We start from the raw sequence: 17,665 nt of genomic DNA on the forward strand, positions 1-17,665 counted from the left end.
TATTTTTCCACTTTTATTCATGTCCTTATTGGACTCACCCTGGAATCTTTCATGAAATTGGGTGCCTGTAACATGAATAAACAATATAAAATTTTTATTCATTTTTTTTCATGTTCCATACCTGAAAAGAGTCCTTAGAAGCTACAGGGTTCATTTACTAAGTGCTTGGGCAGCTGCATCTCCAAACATCTTATTCCTGAATATTTCTTTCTCATTAACTCTGTTTTACCACTTCATGGCACCAGTAAATGTGGAAATAGAGCAAAATCAGCCTTTCTTGGCGCATTCTGGCACCTTTAGCCCAGGACTGCCCAAGGCCAAGATGCTCAGAAGAAAACCAAAATATTTTTCTAGAAAAATATTTGCTTGAAGTTTTATGAAATTTTAAAAAATAAAAAATCTGGCTTCAGATTTGTAACTTTAAAAGCTTCCAAGGTTACTGTGTCCTTATCACATTTTTATGATTGAAAACAAGAGGAAAAAAAAAACACATTAATTTTGGTGGGAATCAGATCCAAGCTCAGAAATCTCTTCCTGATCTATTTTAAGAAAGGCGCTTGGAAATGTTTAACCCAGAATGGCCACAGGCACAAAGGCAGAGATTGCCCGGGGTATTTGCTCAGGGGTTTAATCCTCTCCGGGCCATTCTCCTCCTCTCTTATCCACACAGACACACCAGGAAGGCTCCAAAAGTTGGCTCTGGATTCCAACGAAACCAAGATTCAGGTGAGGAGCCACAGGTTCAAGTTCACAGCAGAATTTCAGGGGTTTTTTTTGGAGTTTGTTTTGATATTTCTTTGGTTGGTTTTGACATTTCTTTGGTTTCTTTTGATATGTCTTTGGTTTCTTTTGACATTTCTTTGGTTTCTTTGGATATTTCATTCTGTCTTTCTGTACAAGTCAAAGCCCATTGAATCATGGAATTGTTGAGACTGGGAAAGACCAGAAAGATTAAGATCATCAAGTCCAGCACCACATCCCCCAGTGCCACATCCAAGCATTTTTGGAACTTTTCCAGGGATGGGGACTCTTCCACCCATTCCAGGGCTTTCCAACCATTTCCATGAAGAAATTTTCCCTAATATCCAATCTAAGCCTCTCCTGGGGCAACTTGAGGCCATTTCCTCTCATCCTGACACTGTTTCCTGGAAAAGAGCCTAGCTGCACCCTTCTTCTGGAATGTTCTCCATAATCCTTCTCCTGAGCTGGCAATGCCAACAGGACCAGTTCATAGGCTGGATGTGAAAAACGAGCTTTGTGGATGTGAAAAATTCATCCTTGGCAGCAGGAAACCCTTAAAAAGCTCACTTTAGGGACGGTGGTGGCACCAAGGGAACAAGTGTCCAAAAAGCATCCAAAAAGTGTCCAAAACTCAAGCAAAGTTTGCAGGAGTGGTGGGATTTGGTTGAAGCTGGGATTTGATGATCTTGGAGGTCTTTTCCAACCTTTTTGATTTGATTCAAGGTTCCAAATCCAGGAGAGCCTCTGCCGTTCCTCCTTCAGAGCGGTGCAAATTCAAAGCCACCCCTGCTTTGGACTGGGAGCAGCGGGAGAGAAATTCCTGAGGTTTTCTCTCTGCTTTTTATTAATGCTTTTATGGCTGTGCAAGACCAGGATTAGCAAACACCCCAAGATCTCTGCCACTGTTTGCCAAGCCCAGTGATTGCTGACAGCACCTTCATCCAAAGCAGGGATTTGGGAATCTTTCCTGCTGCTGTCAGAACCTCAAACAAATGACCTGAGGGAGAGTGGTGGCTTTACAAAGCCACAGCCACGAGCTGGGATATAACAAGGACAGACAATGACAGCACGAGCCACTGACCTTGGAATTCCTGCCATGGAGCACATGGAATATCTCCTGCAGTGCTGGTGAGATGTGTGAAGCTGGAGTGAAATTCCTGCCTTCTCTTTGAAATCCTTCATTAACTCTGCCCTGTAAAAATGGTGTTCATTGTTTTCTCCTATGAAACAGCAAAAATAACAGGAAAAATGGATTTACAGCTCAAAAGCAACCAGGTCATAAATGTGGTATTCTGTAAAACTGGCCAAATCAATTAATTGCTTTTAGAAGTTTGTTTTCTCCATTTAATTTTCAGAATTTTGCCTTCTGCAGGTAATAATTGGGGAGGAGATTTTTTTTGGAATGTCACTGTGCACACTTGGGCTGGCTCTCAGCACAGGCACTCTTTGGACAGGCTGGTTAAAAACTGCTCCCGTACCCACAGCACTTTAAAGCAGTCTTTGCTTTGCCTCCAGTTAAAATACTCCAGCTGGCCAAAAGTCACAGGGAAAGCAGGAAAAGCTGGTAAATATATTTTGGCTGAATGACATCCATTAAATCCTGGCTTTGTTCCAGCTTAGAAAGCAAAATAAAGACAAAAGCTGCAAAGTTTTTGATTCTCTGTCAGGGCAGGCCAGTGGAATAACGTCCTGCTCCTCTCTGGACATGTGGCCACCTTTTGCCACCTGCCAGTCTCCTGCCCCCAGAGTGTCGCCCCAGGGCTGGCTCCTGTCACCTGTAGCCCTCCCACATCTCCTGTCATGGCAGTTCCAGAGCCACAGCCCAGCCACGACAGGGCAGGGGTAGCTTTTCCTCCCAGCACCTGATTCCTTCATCCCCCTCTGCCAGTTCCACAGAATCACAGAATCAGAACCACAGAATCACCAGGTTGGAAGAGATCTTCAAGATCATCAAGTCCAACCCAGGCCAACACCTCAACTAAACCCTGGCACCCAGTGCCACATCCAGGTTTGTTTTAAACACACCCAGAGATGGTGACTCCGCCACCTCCCCAAGCAGACAATTCCAGAACTTTATCACTCTTTCAGTAAAAAACTTCTTCCTAACATCCAACCTAAATTTCCCTTTGCTGTTTCCCTTGCTTGTGCTGTTTCATGGGTAAAATCCTACTGCAGGAAAACCCACCTGCAGCAAGAGGCACAGCCCGGAGCAGGATGGAACCAGAAGGCTCCCGGTGCCTGGGAATGGCAGCCTGGTCCCCATCATATGACAGGAACATTCCTCAGACAGATGAAACTCGAGAGCTCTGCTGTTTGTCTCGCAGTCTCACTTCTTTTCTGGCTGATTTGGATCTGGAAATATTCCATCCTCTGGCCAGGGGCTTATCTGATGGAAGACAACAGTGCGTGGAGTGAGCAAACAGGGCTGAGCTTGGCCTTTGTTCCTCCTCTGGTGCCCGGGGCCTGTCCTGCTCCCAGGGCACGGGGATGTGGCCCAGGAACGTGAGCCACAGAAACCAGTTCTGATCACAAGGTGAGGGATCACTTTCTGTGGGTGTTTGGATTCCAGGAGCTGTCCCTGTAGAACTAATCCCTCCATGGCCAAATCTCTACTCATTTACCTTCATTTCTCATCTATTCCACTCAAGGACTTATTTTTCTCTCCTCCTTCTCCTTCTCCTTCTCCTTCTCCTTCTCCTTCTCCTTCTCCTTCTCCTTCTCCTTCTCCTTCTCCTTCTCCTTCTCCTTCTCCTTCTCCTCTCCTTCCTCACTTTTTTCTCTCTCTCTCTCTTTCTCTCTGTCTTTCTCACTCTCTTTTTTTCCTTTCATTTTTCTTTTTTCCTTTATAGCCGGTTTTCTCTCAGGTGCCCAGAAGCAACACAAAATCATCAGTGAAGGCCTTAGGCTGCCTCATTGAAGAGAAGACTTAGGGCCTGAAAACAATTCTTTATGCCACTATGAACTTCCTGTGAGGCTTTGAGGCCTTAGTCCCCACCTCTCCAAAGTCCTGTTCCAGTAAACCAGGATTAAATACCTGCCTTAACTCACCTCCTGTCTTTGGACAGCTTGCAGCCTCTTTGGCAAAAGGAATGCTCAGATCAGGACTCAGGACTGCCAGCTCCCAGCCTTCACAGCCATCAACCAAGCCTCAAAAATAACAGGGACCAGGAGATTCAAAAAAACAAACACACAAACAAACTAATAATCCATTTGAGTTTTTTCTCTTTGCTTTCTCAGTTTTACATTTCTCATGTGTTTTTTTTTTTTTTAATATTTATTTTGCTTTCATTAGGGTTGCTGCCATCGAAACATCAAACCAGCAGCTCAGTAAAATAGCAAACCAGCAAACCCAGCTGGGAAATGCCTCCCTGAGTCCGTGTCCCCTCTCAAGGGGTGAAGCTCATCCTGAGCTCGGTTCCACACAGCCCAAAGCTCTGGTTCAGGAGCTTCCACCAGGCTGGGTGGGCATTGCAGAGAACCCCATGCCATCTGAACATCCAATTCCCTCATCCCTAAGATGGGAATACTCCAACAGGCCAAAATATTCAAATTCACCCCATTGTCCAAGTGGCTTAAGTGTTTCTTTTAAGTGTATAAAGCTTTACATTAAAGGAGGGTACTGTTAGTCTGGGGTCAAAATATTCAAATATTCAAATATTTAAATTCAAATATATTCAAAATATTCAAAAATATTCAAATTCACACAATTGTCCAAGTGGTTTAAGTGTTTCTTGTAAGTGTATAAAGCTTTACATTGAAGGTGGGTACTGTTAGTCTGGGGTCTGGTTTTTATTAATAAGAGGGAGGTGCGAGGGAGGCCTAACTGCATTTGCACCTGCTCAGTGCCCTCTGATCTTAAAATCCTGGAATGTTTGGGTTGGAAGGGACCTTAAGATCATCTTTTTTCACCCCATGCTATGGGCAGGGACACTTTCCACCATCCCAGGCTGCTCCAAGCCCTATCCAGCCTGGCCTCGGACACTTCCAGGGATCCAGGGGAGCCTCAGCTTCCCTGGGCAAGGTGTTCCGAAGACCTCACAGGACCGTGTCAAGGAACCCCCGGGGTAACTCAGGTGCTGTCCCACCCCACCATGGACACCTGGAGCTGAAGGGATGTTTTCCTCAAGCACCTTCTCTGCTGGTCCCCAGCAGAGAGCTAGTGGCTCCCTGTCCACAGGGGGATTTTGGTCGCTGATTGCAATGGCAGGAAAAGCCTCGTGCTGCAGAGGGAGCCCAGGCTGGACAGACGTGCCTTTGTTCTGTTCTGGCCTTGAGCACGGGCCGGGACGACTCAATGAAGTGATCTCTGTTTGCTCTCGGTGCGTGGGAAGAGCGGAGTCCATCGGGCTGGAGACTGAGATTATCCAGGTGAGAGGGTTCTGCTTCCCCTTTCTTGTTTGCCAGGGCACAAACACGGCATGCCCTGGGCTGCTGTCCTGAGCTCCTGAGGGGTCGGAGAGGAGCTCAGGGCCGGACTGAGGCAGAGCCACACGTGGGGGAAAAGCAGCTGCAAAGCCTTCCATGGGCAATATGGGGGTGAGAGAGGGAGAGGATGGGCACAGTCGTGGAATAATCTGGCTTGGAGTGACATTAAAGCCCATCCAGTGCCACCCTCTGCCATGGGCAGGGACACCTCCACTGTCCCAGGGTGCTCCAAGCCCCGTCCAGCCTGGCCAGATTCACCTCATGAAGGCCAAGGGTTGGATCCACGCAGGTGAGGCCTCACCTGCAGAGCTGCTGCAGCCCTGGGCCCAGCACAGGAAGGACCTGGAGGGGTTGGAGAGGGTCCAGAGGAGGCACCAGGGTGATCGGAGGGATGGAGTGGCTCTGCTGGGAGGACAGAGAGCTGGGATTGTCCAGCCTGGAGAGGAGAAGCCTTGGGGTGGCCTCCCATGATTAACTGTAGGGGCCTGCAGGACGAGGAGAGACTATTGGCAGGGCCCTGGAGGGCAGGAGAAGGGCAAATGACTTCAGGCTGATAGAAAGTAGGTTTAGATGGGATATTTGGAAGAAATTTCTCCCTGTGAGGGTGGGGAGGGGCTGGGATGGAATTCCCAGAGGAGCTGGGGCTGCCCCTGGATCTCTGAAGTGTCCAAGGCCAGGCTGGAGCAGCCTGGGACACTGGGAGGTGTCCCTGCCCATGGCAGTGGGTTTGGAGCAGGATGATGTTTAAAGTCCCTTCCAATCCAGACCATTCCATGGTTCTGGGTCTGCCCACACCCCTCTGAACTCTGAGAACGTGGCCAGCAGAGCCCTGGTGGATTCCAGCCAGCAGAGAATTGTGCTCAACCCCACGTAGGAGCAGGCAGAATTCCCTGTCCCTTGGGAAAAGGAAGCCAGCCCTCACGTAGGACCAGGATAAACAATACCAGAAGCACCAGCTGCAAAAAAAAGGCTCCTCAATTCACCATGATCTGCTTTGTCACTCGTGCTGTGGAGAACATTAAACAGCTCGGACGTGTGCACACAATTACACAACAGGGGCCACAGCCAGAAATGGGCTGCAGGTGTGTTCTGAGGAGAATTCAACCTTCAAAAAATCACTTTATTCGAGTTAAGAACTTACAAGAAGTTCATGACTCTTGAGAAATCCATGGCAAGGTCCTGTGCCTTCAGTTAACTCCCTGCAGCCTGCAGTGGTTGGAGCTGCACAGCCTCCATCACCCTGGGGCAGGATAATTAAGCAAAACGCAGCGAACGAAGGGGGAAGATGAAGTAACTGATTTTTGACCTTTCATTTCAAAGAAAAGGGAAGGAAGGAAGGAAGCCACACACTCGTAACACCAAATATGTCTGTGATCTTCTCATGGCAAAAAGTGCTGCCGAGATGTAAAATATTTGTGATGAGGTTTCATTAGTCAGGCTCAGATGACAGACTGTGACCTGATTAAATACACAACAAAAATAACTCAGCTGGTGCTTACTAAGGTAGTTTGAATCATCATTTAAGTGAGAAAAGATTATATTTACTTTATATTAAAGCCAGGTACTACAAACAGAGCCAGTGTTGCATTTAAGCTGAGGAGCAGATAATGAACAACTGGAAGGGAAAGAACTTTTCCAAACACTCAGGTCAAAAGCAACCATTAGATCATTTCCTTCAACAGAACCCCAGAAAGCAAAACATTGAGGGCTGGTCGTTGAGGAAAAGGAGGATTATTCACTTTGGGAATGTGTGAGACAACAGAGGCAAGCACAAGGGAAAGCTTTATGTAAAGAAGAGGTTTTAAAGAGGAACGGAAGTTATCCAAGAGCGGATCCAGGGTCCTGGAAGGCTACAGAGAGTGTTCTGTTGACTCCAATGGGTTTTGGATCACTCTGGAAGTGGAGAGGAAGGATGGGGCTCCAGGGAGAGGCAGGTTGTGGGGACACTGGAATGCAGCTGGGAATAGATGGAGGAAGCCAAGGGGAGCGAAGGGCTGGAACACAGAGGTGAAGCTGTGTGCTTTCATTTGTATTCTGGAGAAAAAGAACCTGCAGGAGGGCTTGGGCTGGAGCTGGGAGAAGGGAATGGAGGCAGGAGGAAGGCAGGTGACTGAGCAGTGATGCAATAGAGCCGTGGCTGCCTGTGCAATCCCACATCCCTCCCCTTGCTCCCAGAGGAACAGGATGTGGTGTTGGGGCAGAGCTGCTGAGCGGTGCTAGGGTGGATGGGGGCAGCAGAACCAGGAGCAGAACCAGGCACAATCCTGGCCCTCAGCTGCTAAGCTGTGTCTCAGGGGTGGCTGAACGTGGGTCTGCTGGAGGAGACTTTGGTTACTCCTGAAAATCCCTGTTTGGTGCTTCAGTACCTTTCCAAATCTTGTTCAACACAACCTCTGGGACAAGGCAGAAGCAGAGAAGTGATTCACGCCTGGATTTGTCCTGAGCTCTGCCAAGTGCTGCCCATACAACTCTCCTTTTACTTCCAGTCCCGGCAGGACTTGTGCAGATCCTCAGTGTGGGGGTGAAATTCACCCTTTGCTCAGGGAGCACTTGGGTTAAACCCACCAATATGCAGTTACTAGGTGTTGAGACAAACTTGCCCTCCAATTTTACCCCCTAGGAACATGAAAACTGCTCACTTGGACTTTGCCCAATTGTTTAGTGGACTAAAAAAATCCCAAGCCAGATGAGCCCTCAGGGACACCTCTGTGAGCACCACCAGGGGAAGAAGCCAGGATCAGATTATTCCCGAATCGCTGAAGCGAGGGCGGAAACATCAAAAGCGTCTCCAGTCACTAAAGGAAATTACATCCCATTTCCTTTCAAGTCTCCCCAAGATCTCCATCACCTCACATTCCCTTCTTCCTGCCAGCCCTGTGTTGGGATGGAACTCGGCCTTCCATCCTGCTGGAAAGCACAGCTTATTAAGAGCATTAACTCTGGAGATGGCGGGGTCACACATCATTTTCACGTGCGTCATGCTGAGAGAATGAGTTGAGATCAACGCTTGGCCAGCAGCCACTTGTTTTTAAAACCAGTTGTTCACAGTTATTTCTCCTAATTTTTTTTTTTTTTTTTTTGCGAGGCAAGAATGCAGTCCAAGAATGCCCAGCTTATTTTTATTCATAGAACATTTAAAACACTGAATTGTCCATCTTTCATCTCCACAGAATTTAAAAGGCACCAACCTAAATTTCATGACACAGCTCCTGTCTAATTTGGAGCAACTCAGATGAGCACCTGGGCAGGGAGATGTCCAAATCCTGCACAAATTCTTTCCCTGGAGGCCCCTTTCATAACCTGGGATGGCAACATGAGTTGAAATATTTGACTGAAGTGTCACAAACAAGCAGCTGCCAAAAATTGTTATCAATTAGCACCACCCTACACTTAATAAAAGCCCAAACCCATCTGTTTGCAGCTCCCAGTCTGTCTCAGAACGTCTGGAGATTGGGCAAAAATCTAAGGGGAAAGTTTGGCTGAAAAATGTTCAAAAAACCAGAACTTTTCAACAGACAAATAGTTATTTACTACTGCTTATATGAGAAGAGTAATTGCAGCAAAATTCACCTGTGGATATAGTTCCCCTGTAGATTTATGCACATATATTTACTAATTTATAAATTCACATAAATGATGAATATATAAATTACTTTGTCATGTTTATTCCTGACACTGCCTTATAAGAATATAAATTTATATCCAGATGATCCACTCCAGTTCTCTGTACTCTGTAGCCCCTATTTTAACCCATGAAAAGTTCACCTTCTCTAAAGCAGTTCCGTATTGACACCTGTAGCCTGAGCAATTTTATCACTCCTTTGTTACAGCTGACTGAGTCAATGGGGTCCTTTTCTGGCAGAGATTTTTGGAATATTATTGGACAGAGCTCACCTGGATCATTCACTGCTCTGCCTCCTCCATTGAATCACCCAGTCCTGAAGCAAACATTACTAACAGAGATGACAGGGCAGCAAAGGCTCTGCTCAGTGTTTATTCTCTCAGTGATTCACTGAGCAGATTCAGGGGTAAATACCCAGAATTAAAGCACAGCTTCACCCCCAGCCCTGCTGACCTGTTTTACCCCAAATGTCCTGGGAACTCTCCCATTCCTTGACATTCCACTGGTTTTATTTCAGCTTTTATCAGCCAGGCCATGAAGAGATGGAATTAGGACCAGCCCAACCATTCTATAATTCAATGACAGCTCCAATCTCCAGATTTATTGATTTATTGATTTATTGGTGTTAATCATTTTCTTTTCCCCGTTTTTAGGGAAGCCAATCCAAAGCAGCGATTGATCCCTGTCCCGATGTTTGGGGCACAAATCCAGCAGCAGGAACTCCCCTTGCTGTAACACTCTGTGACTTGGGTGTTGTGCAACACCTTGAGCAAACACTTCCTCCTGCAGGAGCAGGAATAAAGCTGAACCCGTCCTGCTCTCAGTCCCAGCCCAGAGCAGCTCCCGAGCAGGGCCACGCTGGGATCGCCACATTCCCACCCCAGGGAGCCTTGACCACCCCAGAGCATGAAAATCCTCCTCATTTCTGCTCTTCTGCTGCATCTCCTCCAACAAGGTACTGCACTTTTCGTTTTAGTCCTTTACCAGTTTAGCTATGGATAATGCTGTATGAAGTTTTAATTATTAACTGGTAGATAATAGGGAGGAACAGCCAGTTAAAGCCATTAGGAAATGGAGTCAGGGAAATTTGGGATTTTCTGTTCAAAGCAATTCTCTGTAATTCTTTAGTTAGAGCAGCATTTACTTGTTTGGAAAGTGGCCATAAATTGCCCAAAGACCCACAACTGGTTGGTTTTGTGAGCCTCTAAAGCAATACTTTCCCTGCAAGTGAGAGGCCAATTCACCTAATCACACCAATTTATCAGCATTTTGGCCATAAAATAACAGATTTCTGTATGAATTCAATTACAACATTACCTGGTTTAAAGTACTGATCACCCTTCATTTGTCTGCATAATACTTCAGGTTATATTCATGTGACTCCACCTGAGCAGACCCACTTTTTTTCCCCCCACAATTTCTTTTAATTCCTGTCAACAGGGAATGGAATTTTTCAGGGCTTGGCCTGCACAAACATGTAAAGGATTTATATCCAAAATTAAACATATAATTATCATTCAGGCACAAATCTATAATTTTTTTTTTTTTTTTTTTTTTTTTTGCACAGAATATCTGAAAATGTGCACACCATTAAGGTGTTATCTTTTTTACCTTGACAAAACCACAACTTCATTGTCAATAAAATCCTCCCTTATGATTATTTTGCTGTTTGAGGCCTTTGGAATAGCACACAATTTTTTGTTCCTTATTGCAAGCTGTTGTAGGAGGCCCAAGGAATTTCTTTCCTCCTTCAAGCTGGAGACAAAGCCTGAAGGTAGCAAAGACAATGCACTGATTAAGAAACTCCCTTGAATAAAGGATTCATTCCAAACAAAACCAACCAGTTTTCCTCGAAATTCTGTCTGGATCAGACTGTGGGGAAAGGATGAGTTTAGTCCTGAGCCTCCCTTTAAACCTTGCCTTAACTTGAACTCTCTGTGCTGGAGTTGCACAAAGGGTGTGGAGAGATAAAATTTGGGATCTCTGTTCCAAGAGGCCTGAAATATTCCTGGGATTGCTGCACAAGGACACACTTGAGGTCTGTGGAGAGAAATCTGAAAAGCAGCAGATTTTTTGGAAAATAAACATAATTAGTTGCTTAAAAAAACCCAATAAACCACGGTTATGAGTGGCAGGAGTAAAGTTACACTTGGTAGCTGCTCCCAGCACGTGCTCGGTGCAACAGCTCAGCTGACACAGGATCCTTCTACACCATTAAATCAACAGCTTTATCAAGATACAACCAGGTTTGCTCTGCAATTACTTTTGGAAAGGGTTGAATCAAATAAATCAGTGATAAAAGAAGGGGTCTGTTTGTTTTACTGTGGCAATTTGCACGAGGATGTGCTCTCCTGTTCCAGAGAGAAAATTACAGTAATTGGAGGCCTCTCTCCTGGAAAAACCTGGCCCTGGGGCAGGAATTACCATGGGAGGTGCTCTGTTCCTTTGTTTTTGTGAGATTTCTTGCCTTTCTGGGCAGCTTAGGGGGTTTTTTATTGTTGTTGGTTTATTTTTGAAATACAGGCCCTCAAGAATTCACCAATTCAGATGAAATTCCCTTTTGTAGTAGATTAAAGAGTTCAGGGGTATCTAAAAGATGCTTTTGCCTTGGTGCAAGCCAACACATCCCTTGCCCAACCCTGTTTTCCCAAAACCTGGCCCCCAGCTGCCAGGATGAGCTCCAGGGTGTACACACCCCTGCAGGCAGGCCCCAAATTAACTTTGCTCTGCATTTGCTGAGCTTCAGAGCAGAAACCAAAAAGAAATTCTTTTTATCAGCCTTGCATTTCCTTACCTAGCTCTTTACAGCCCCTCCAGACCTTATGAGACCACTCAAAAGGGTGTTAAGGAACCTCCTGGATTCCTTGCACCTTCAAGATTTTTCTGATTTCCTCTTTATCTCCCATTATTTTACCTGGCCATGCCCAAATGTCTCCCCCAACCTTCTGCTGTCCCTCCTTCAACCCAATTCAAGAGGTAAAAGTTGTAATTATTTATTACCACCCTCTCTTAGAGTTCTGCCACAACTATTTACGTGCCAAAGCCTTCCAAAGCAGGAATCTTGTTGCAAACCTTGCATTGTGTAAATTCATTTACTGATGCAGGGGCAGTCTGGGCCTGTCTGTCACGTGCTAAGGTTTGGAGATCGCTCATTCCACAAACCCAAATCCATTCATTCATGTCACTGGAAAATTCAGAGGGAAAGGCTGCACTGGCATGGCTGGGCTGGCCTGTTGGGACTTGAACTGCTCAGAGCTGGGGGAAGAAACACAAAGGGACTTGCAAGAAATGTTTTAACACCTGGAAGTAGCCAGGGAGGACAACTCATCCAAAATCCAGGATGTGAAAACCTCTGGTTTTGGGTCGGGCGATGGAGGCAAAGCAGGGGAGCCCGAGGTGCTGCAAGAACCCAAAAGATTCACCTGGCCAGCCATGAGATTGGGTGTTTAATAAATTAAAATTGTGTTTTCATCAATCCCCATGTGTTTCTCCCCAGGAAGCAGCAGAGGAAAGTTCCCTGGAGCTGAGCAATATGAAATCGTTTACCCACAGAAACTGCACGCAGTGCGCAGGAGAAGTGTAGGAACAAACTCAGAGGTAGGAAAGGACATCATTTCTTGGGTGATTCTGGGAGACGGGGAAGGATTTCTGGAGCTAAAACACCCTTGGGTTTCAAGGGTAAGAGAATTTGGACGAACACTTGCTCTTCCAAAAGAAAGAATGTGGAGAAGCGAGGCGGTGTTTAGTGAGGAGGAGCTGAGGTGTGCTCAGTGTGAAGAGATTCCCCAAGGCCATCTCTGAACTTGTGTCTCTGAAAGATGTGGGGTTTGATATGACTCAGAGTTTTTATAACCTGTGGACACTTTGATTTGGATTAAATTAAACCAATAATTAAAAGCAGCCATGGTCTGTGCAATTCCAGAGGGTGTTATGGAAGTGTCTGAACCCAAACATCCCCTCAGCCCCTTTCCAAAGCACGCAGGATTTGTGCTTATTAAGGCAGAAATGAATTTGCAAAGTCAGATTTGCTCCTCTAATTAAAACCCATCAAACAGAGTGATCTCCTACTTATCCTGCTCCTGGCAGAATCCTTGTTTTTGGTGAGAAGCGGAGGAAAAGAGCACGGCTGGCATTCCAATAACACCATTGGTGAGGCCAGGAGCTGCAGCAGAGCATTTTCTGACACTTAAATCTGTTTACAGAGCAAATATGATGACATAGTGAAGTATGGGATCAAAGCCAACGGAGAGGAAGTGGTGCTGCAGCTCCGAAAAAATCGGTAGGTTCAGTTCAGCTCTGCCCTTATTCCACACTGGGAGCCACTGCAGGGTGTTCAGGATGCCAAAACCCAGGAATCAGAGCCCTGTGAAACAGAAGTGGTTTGGTAAATGCAGCATTTTGATGACAAGGAAAGAAAAGGGGAGAGAAAGAATCCTGTCACTGTTTTGGGAATGTGGAACAAGTGCTTGGGATGAGACATTGCCATGATGGAGGGACTTCCCCTCCTGCTACCTCTACTCCCCCATTTCCTTCCTAAATTGCTAAATCAAATGCATATTTAATATTTTTCTATTATTTCACAAGTTTTCTGTGACCATGAAGAGTCTGTGGGTTACAGAATTGCAGCCTGCAGTGACAGGACAAGGGGGATGGTTCAAAACTGAGCGAGAGAGGGCTTCAACTAGAGATTAGGAAGAAATTCCTCCCTGTGAGGGTAGGGAGGAGCTGGGGTGGAATTCCCAGAGGAGCTGGGGCTGCCCCTGGATCCCTGGAAATGTTCAAGGCCAGGCTGGAGCAGCCTGGGACAGTGGAAGGTTCCCTGCCCATGGAAGTGGAAGAGCTTTCAGGTCCCTTCCCACTCAAACCATTCCATGAGTCTAGGACAGACTCATGATCTTGGAGGTGTTTTCCAACCTTAATAATTCTGTGGCTCTATTTTTATATATCACCATATTATAGACAGGTATAGAGATAGATAAATGATAAATAAGTAGATAGATAGATAGATAGATAGATAGATAAACTCATACAGATATTTACCTTAGCACTACTTCTCTTAAAACTGGAGTAACCAAATATAACCTGGCATTGGCCAAATCTTCCTGGAAATTGAAGGTCTGGCTCCAGCAGAACATGAACACACGCTCCAACAAGTCTGGGTTAATGGGTGCTTTTCCAGAGGCTGTGCAAATACAGTAGTGCCATAATGAATTCATGTTAAATATAGACTGTAATTAACTGCTCGCCCCTGTTTTAATCTAATCCAAATATTCAAATTGGGGGAAGGGAAATGGTGTTGTACTAAATTCTGTTCTTTGAAGAGAAATGAGATTGTGGCAGTGGAAGAGAGTTGCCCAAACGGGAGTCACTGCAGATGTGCTGCTTTTAGGAAGATATAAAAAGAGTAAAAAAAAAAAAAAAAAGAATCAATATGTAATTATACATTTGTAGCCAGATCTGCCAGGAGATGAGTTCATCCCAATGAAATCAGCAGACTTCAACTGCTTTCTTCTTTTAGGAAAGTCTTTTTGTTTGAGTAAGGATTATGAGCAAGCAGAATTCCCCTCCCTGCAGCTTTTGTTTCCTGAGTTTCTCTGATACTAAGAATAACCTGAGTAATTGTTCGAATTCCCCACATACTCGGTGTGCTGTGTCATCACCTCTTTCTACATGGCAGCAATTTCCTTGGAATCATGTCTGCTTGGCTCCTTGCAGGGATCTCCTGGCTGGGGATTATTCTGAAACTCTTTATTCTGCTGACGGCCGACAAATAACGACAACTCCTCGCATCAAGGTAATACAGAAAGGGTTTTTCCCTCTTGCTTCCAGTCTTGAGGTCCACATGAGATTCATGGATCTGGGAAATAACGGGAGATATGAGACAGAAAGGAAAGGTTTGAAATCCAGCTTTGAAGCCATTTAGGGTGAAAGGGCAGGGAAGCTGGGGTTGGTCATTTGTGCTTGTTGGGAGTCAGCTCCAGGGCTTGGCTTCCAGGAAGGCACCACCTCCGTGGCTGCTGAACAATTTCTGGGTCGAATTCCAGCCTTTTGTCAGGAGCCAGGGCCATCCCAAAGCTTTCAATCTCCCGACTCTGCCGTGTGCACTTTGCTCCACCTGCCCAGCCTTGTGACTTGATTTCCGCCCTGATCCCAGGGAGATCCCGAGCCCGATAAAGCCCCATTTCCTCCCGGATCACGTTTCCAGCCACGCTCTGTGAGCCCAGCTGCCTCCTCTGAGCCCTGACACATCAGTTCTGCACCTGCAGACAAACGGGACTTGCTGCAGAAAGGATTTTTTAATTCACTGTGCATGGATCTTCCCCAAAGCTCCCACCTGAAGTTCTCCTCCAAGCTCATGTGTTTTAACAACACAATCTCAAATTCAAAGCCATTTTTTTTTGTTAGGAGCAATTAGGAGGGTTCTGAATGAAATACATGTGCATAAATAACTCTGGGTTGATTTTTTTTCCCCTGATTGTTCCAATTATTTCCACTCCCTGAATGAATCCAGTGAAAAACCTGGATAAAGACAAACTCTAACAGCCCTACCTGTGCTGAACAGGGACTTCCTACCCTGGGGATATTGGATTGTGGTCAGGAGATTTTCCTCTTGCATCCCCAAAGGATGGAGATAAATCCTCCTCTTTTCCCCAGTAACTTTTCCTTTGTGGATGTCTTTTTCCCTGTAACAAAGTTGTCATTTTGTGGTGGAAGAAAAATTAATTATAAAACTAAACCAAAATTCACAAGAAAACAAAAAGCACAGGGCATGAAGGTTTGGATACAGATTCTTAAGAATTCCATTCAGGAAAATGCTGTGGGTTAAATTTTCCACAAGCCCTCAGTGACTTTGAAGTCTCTTTGAACACAGAAACAGAAACCTTAAATCCTTAAGCCAATTAAGTCCCAAAACTGTTTCCCCTACCCATGTTTAATATAATACTTGTACTTTAATCTCACTGAAACATTTAATTGTTGGGTAATTAAAGAGCCTTTCTTGAAATTTGGGCTCAAGGAGACCATTTGGTGTGGACTTTAACTGAGCAGAGCCCAGCAGATATGCTTAATTTGGAGCAGGAAGTGGGAATATTCTTGTTTTTCTCTGCTGTGCTTTGACCACAGCCCAGAATTGTTGGTTTTTGTCACAATTTGTGTGTTAAAGGATAAAAATAATGGGTCCACAGCCAACATGGAAATGGTCATGAACTTCTAAAATTCCTTTTAAGCATCTCCTAATGGGAGATTTCCTCAAGTAGTGCACTTCAGTGTAATTTGTAGGTAGTTTAATTTGTTTTCTGGAATCCCTGGATCCAACGGAGTCCATGGACACCCCAAGCTGACACTGGGTTTTTTTCCCACCAGGATCACTGTTACTATGGAGGCCACGTGGAGGGTGATGCTGAGTCTGTGGCGAGCATCAGCACCTGCACTGGACTGAGGTGAGAGGGGTTGGGTCCCGGGAGCAGAATGTGCAGCTTCTGGGATAAATGTTCCAATAGGAGAGAATCAGGATGGAAAGAAGTTATGTGATCTTTTATTCGGGCTTTGGAAACTTGTTTCCCAAAGAAAAACAGAGGGAGAAGAGAGGAAAATAGTTATTCTTACTTCTTTACAATATTTCAGCTTTTCACCTCAAATCAGGATGAAAACATCTTTGAATTTCCCATTGGAATTAAATCCACTTTTCAACCACTTTTGTCAGCAAAACCCTCCAAAATTTAAATCAAATTAATTCCTAATCCAGCTTCTCTTTGACTGAGAGCACCCAAATCTTCCAGTTGACTCACTAATTAATTAATTTCTGCTTCTAAAGCGTTGCCCGCTGCCTCAGGCTGCTGGAATATTCCAAGGGTCTATATGCTCGGGATAAATGCTCCCTTGATCTTAAGCCTCACATTCCAACCCATTTTTTAGTGGCTATTTTGAGACTCGTGGCCAGAAGTTCCTCATTGAGCCCCTGGGAGCCTCGGACAGGGCTGAACACGTGGTTTATAAATATGAGGCCCTGAAACAAGAGCCTATCAAAACCTGTGGGCTGGTCAACAACTCCTGGGAACAGGACTCCAGTGACCCCATCAATGACATCTTCAAGTCCAGCAACAATCCAGAGGTAAGGACATGGCTGTCCCATCACAAAAAGGAATTTGTGGCCATTGGAAAACTCTAAATAGCACAAATCCTTCTTGGTCTGGTGGCACCTTCACAAAGAAGCTGTTTAAATGCAGGGAAACGGGGTCAGATCTTAAAAACCTGAACAAAATATTCCAGATTTGAGATTTTAGAGTCACCAGCTGAGTTAAACCCTTCTGCTTTTATTAACAGGTGCCTGGTGCACCTTAACACCTAATAACACCCAGTGCACCATTAATATCTATTTTACCTTCCACAGCTGAAAAAAAATTTAAATATCCAGCCTACTTCTTATCCTTTAAACCCAAACTAGTCCCTTCTGAATGACCTGGCCAAAGAAATCGCCTCAGTAATTAATAAACAGCTTTGAAACTGCAGAGGTTGGGATAGAAAAAGCTCTTTAAAGTAATTTTAAATAAATGATTCCTTTAGATGAAAGCCTACCTGAAAGCAAGGAAGTACCTGGAGCTCTACGTCGTTGCAGACAACGCTTTGGTGAGTTTTGGAATTATTATTTCATGTTTGATCAGCCTTCCCAGGGTATCCCAACTCGTATTCCCAAGAGCTACGAGGTTACTCTGTGCCTGGCGGAGAAATGGGATTTCTAAAGAGGATTTAATTTGAAATTCCCACCTGGAGATGACAAGAATTCAGGAAAGACCTTGCTGTGCTTGTCCTGTTGGAATATCCTGATGATTTGGAAGGGAATATCCTGAGCTGGAAAGGAATATCCTGAGCTGGAAGGGA

At 45.2% G+C, this 17,665-nt stretch overlaps 1 protein-coding gene and 1 long non-coding RNA gene across 3 annotated transcripts in view; one reads left to right on the plus strand and one right to left on the minus strand.

The window, feature by feature from the left end:
* LOC137463424 (uncharacterized) lies at positions 1-6,445 on the minus strand. 2 transcript variants are annotated; one of them, XR_010993914.1, is made up of 2 exons: positions 6,308-6,445; positions 1-1,933 (listed from the first exon to the last, which is right to left on the minus strand). It is a non-coding gene; the product is annotated as an uncharacterized lncRNA (long non-coding RNA). The 2 variants fall into 2 exon arrangements; XR_010993915.1 differs by lacking the exon at positions 6,308-6,445 and adding an exon at positions 3,072-3,386.
* Positions 5,624-17,665, plus strand: part of LOC137463423 (zinc metalloproteinase-disintegrin-like NaMP) — a 25,773-nt gene continuing 13,731 nt past the window's right edge. The window contains exons 1-8 of the mRNA XM_068174608.1: positions 5,624-5,726; positions 9,442-9,743; positions 12,285-12,385; positions 12,991-13,067; positions 14,504-14,582; positions 16,151-16,227; positions 16,703-16,898; positions 17,351-17,413. Of these exons, the coding sequence (XP_068030709.1) occupies positions 9,695-9,743; positions 12,285-12,385; positions 12,991-13,067; positions 14,504-14,582; positions 16,151-16,227; positions 16,703-16,898; positions 17,351-17,413 (642 nt within the window). The 5' untranslated portion in view covers positions 5,624-5,726; positions 9,442-9,694. The remainder of the gene's footprint in view (positions 5,727-9,441; positions 9,744-12,284; positions 12,386-12,990; positions 13,068-14,503; positions 14,583-16,150; positions 16,228-16,702; positions 16,899-17,350; positions 17,414-17,665) is intronic.

Source organism: Anomalospiza imberbis, chromosome 28 (assembly GCF_031753505.1).
Source record: "Anomalospiza imberbis isolate Cuckoo-Finch-1a 21T00152 chromosome 28, ASM3175350v1, whole genome shotgun sequence".
Lineage (NCBI taxonomy): Eukaryota > Metazoa > Chordata > Aves > Passeriformes > Viduidae > Anomalospiza > Anomalospiza imberbis.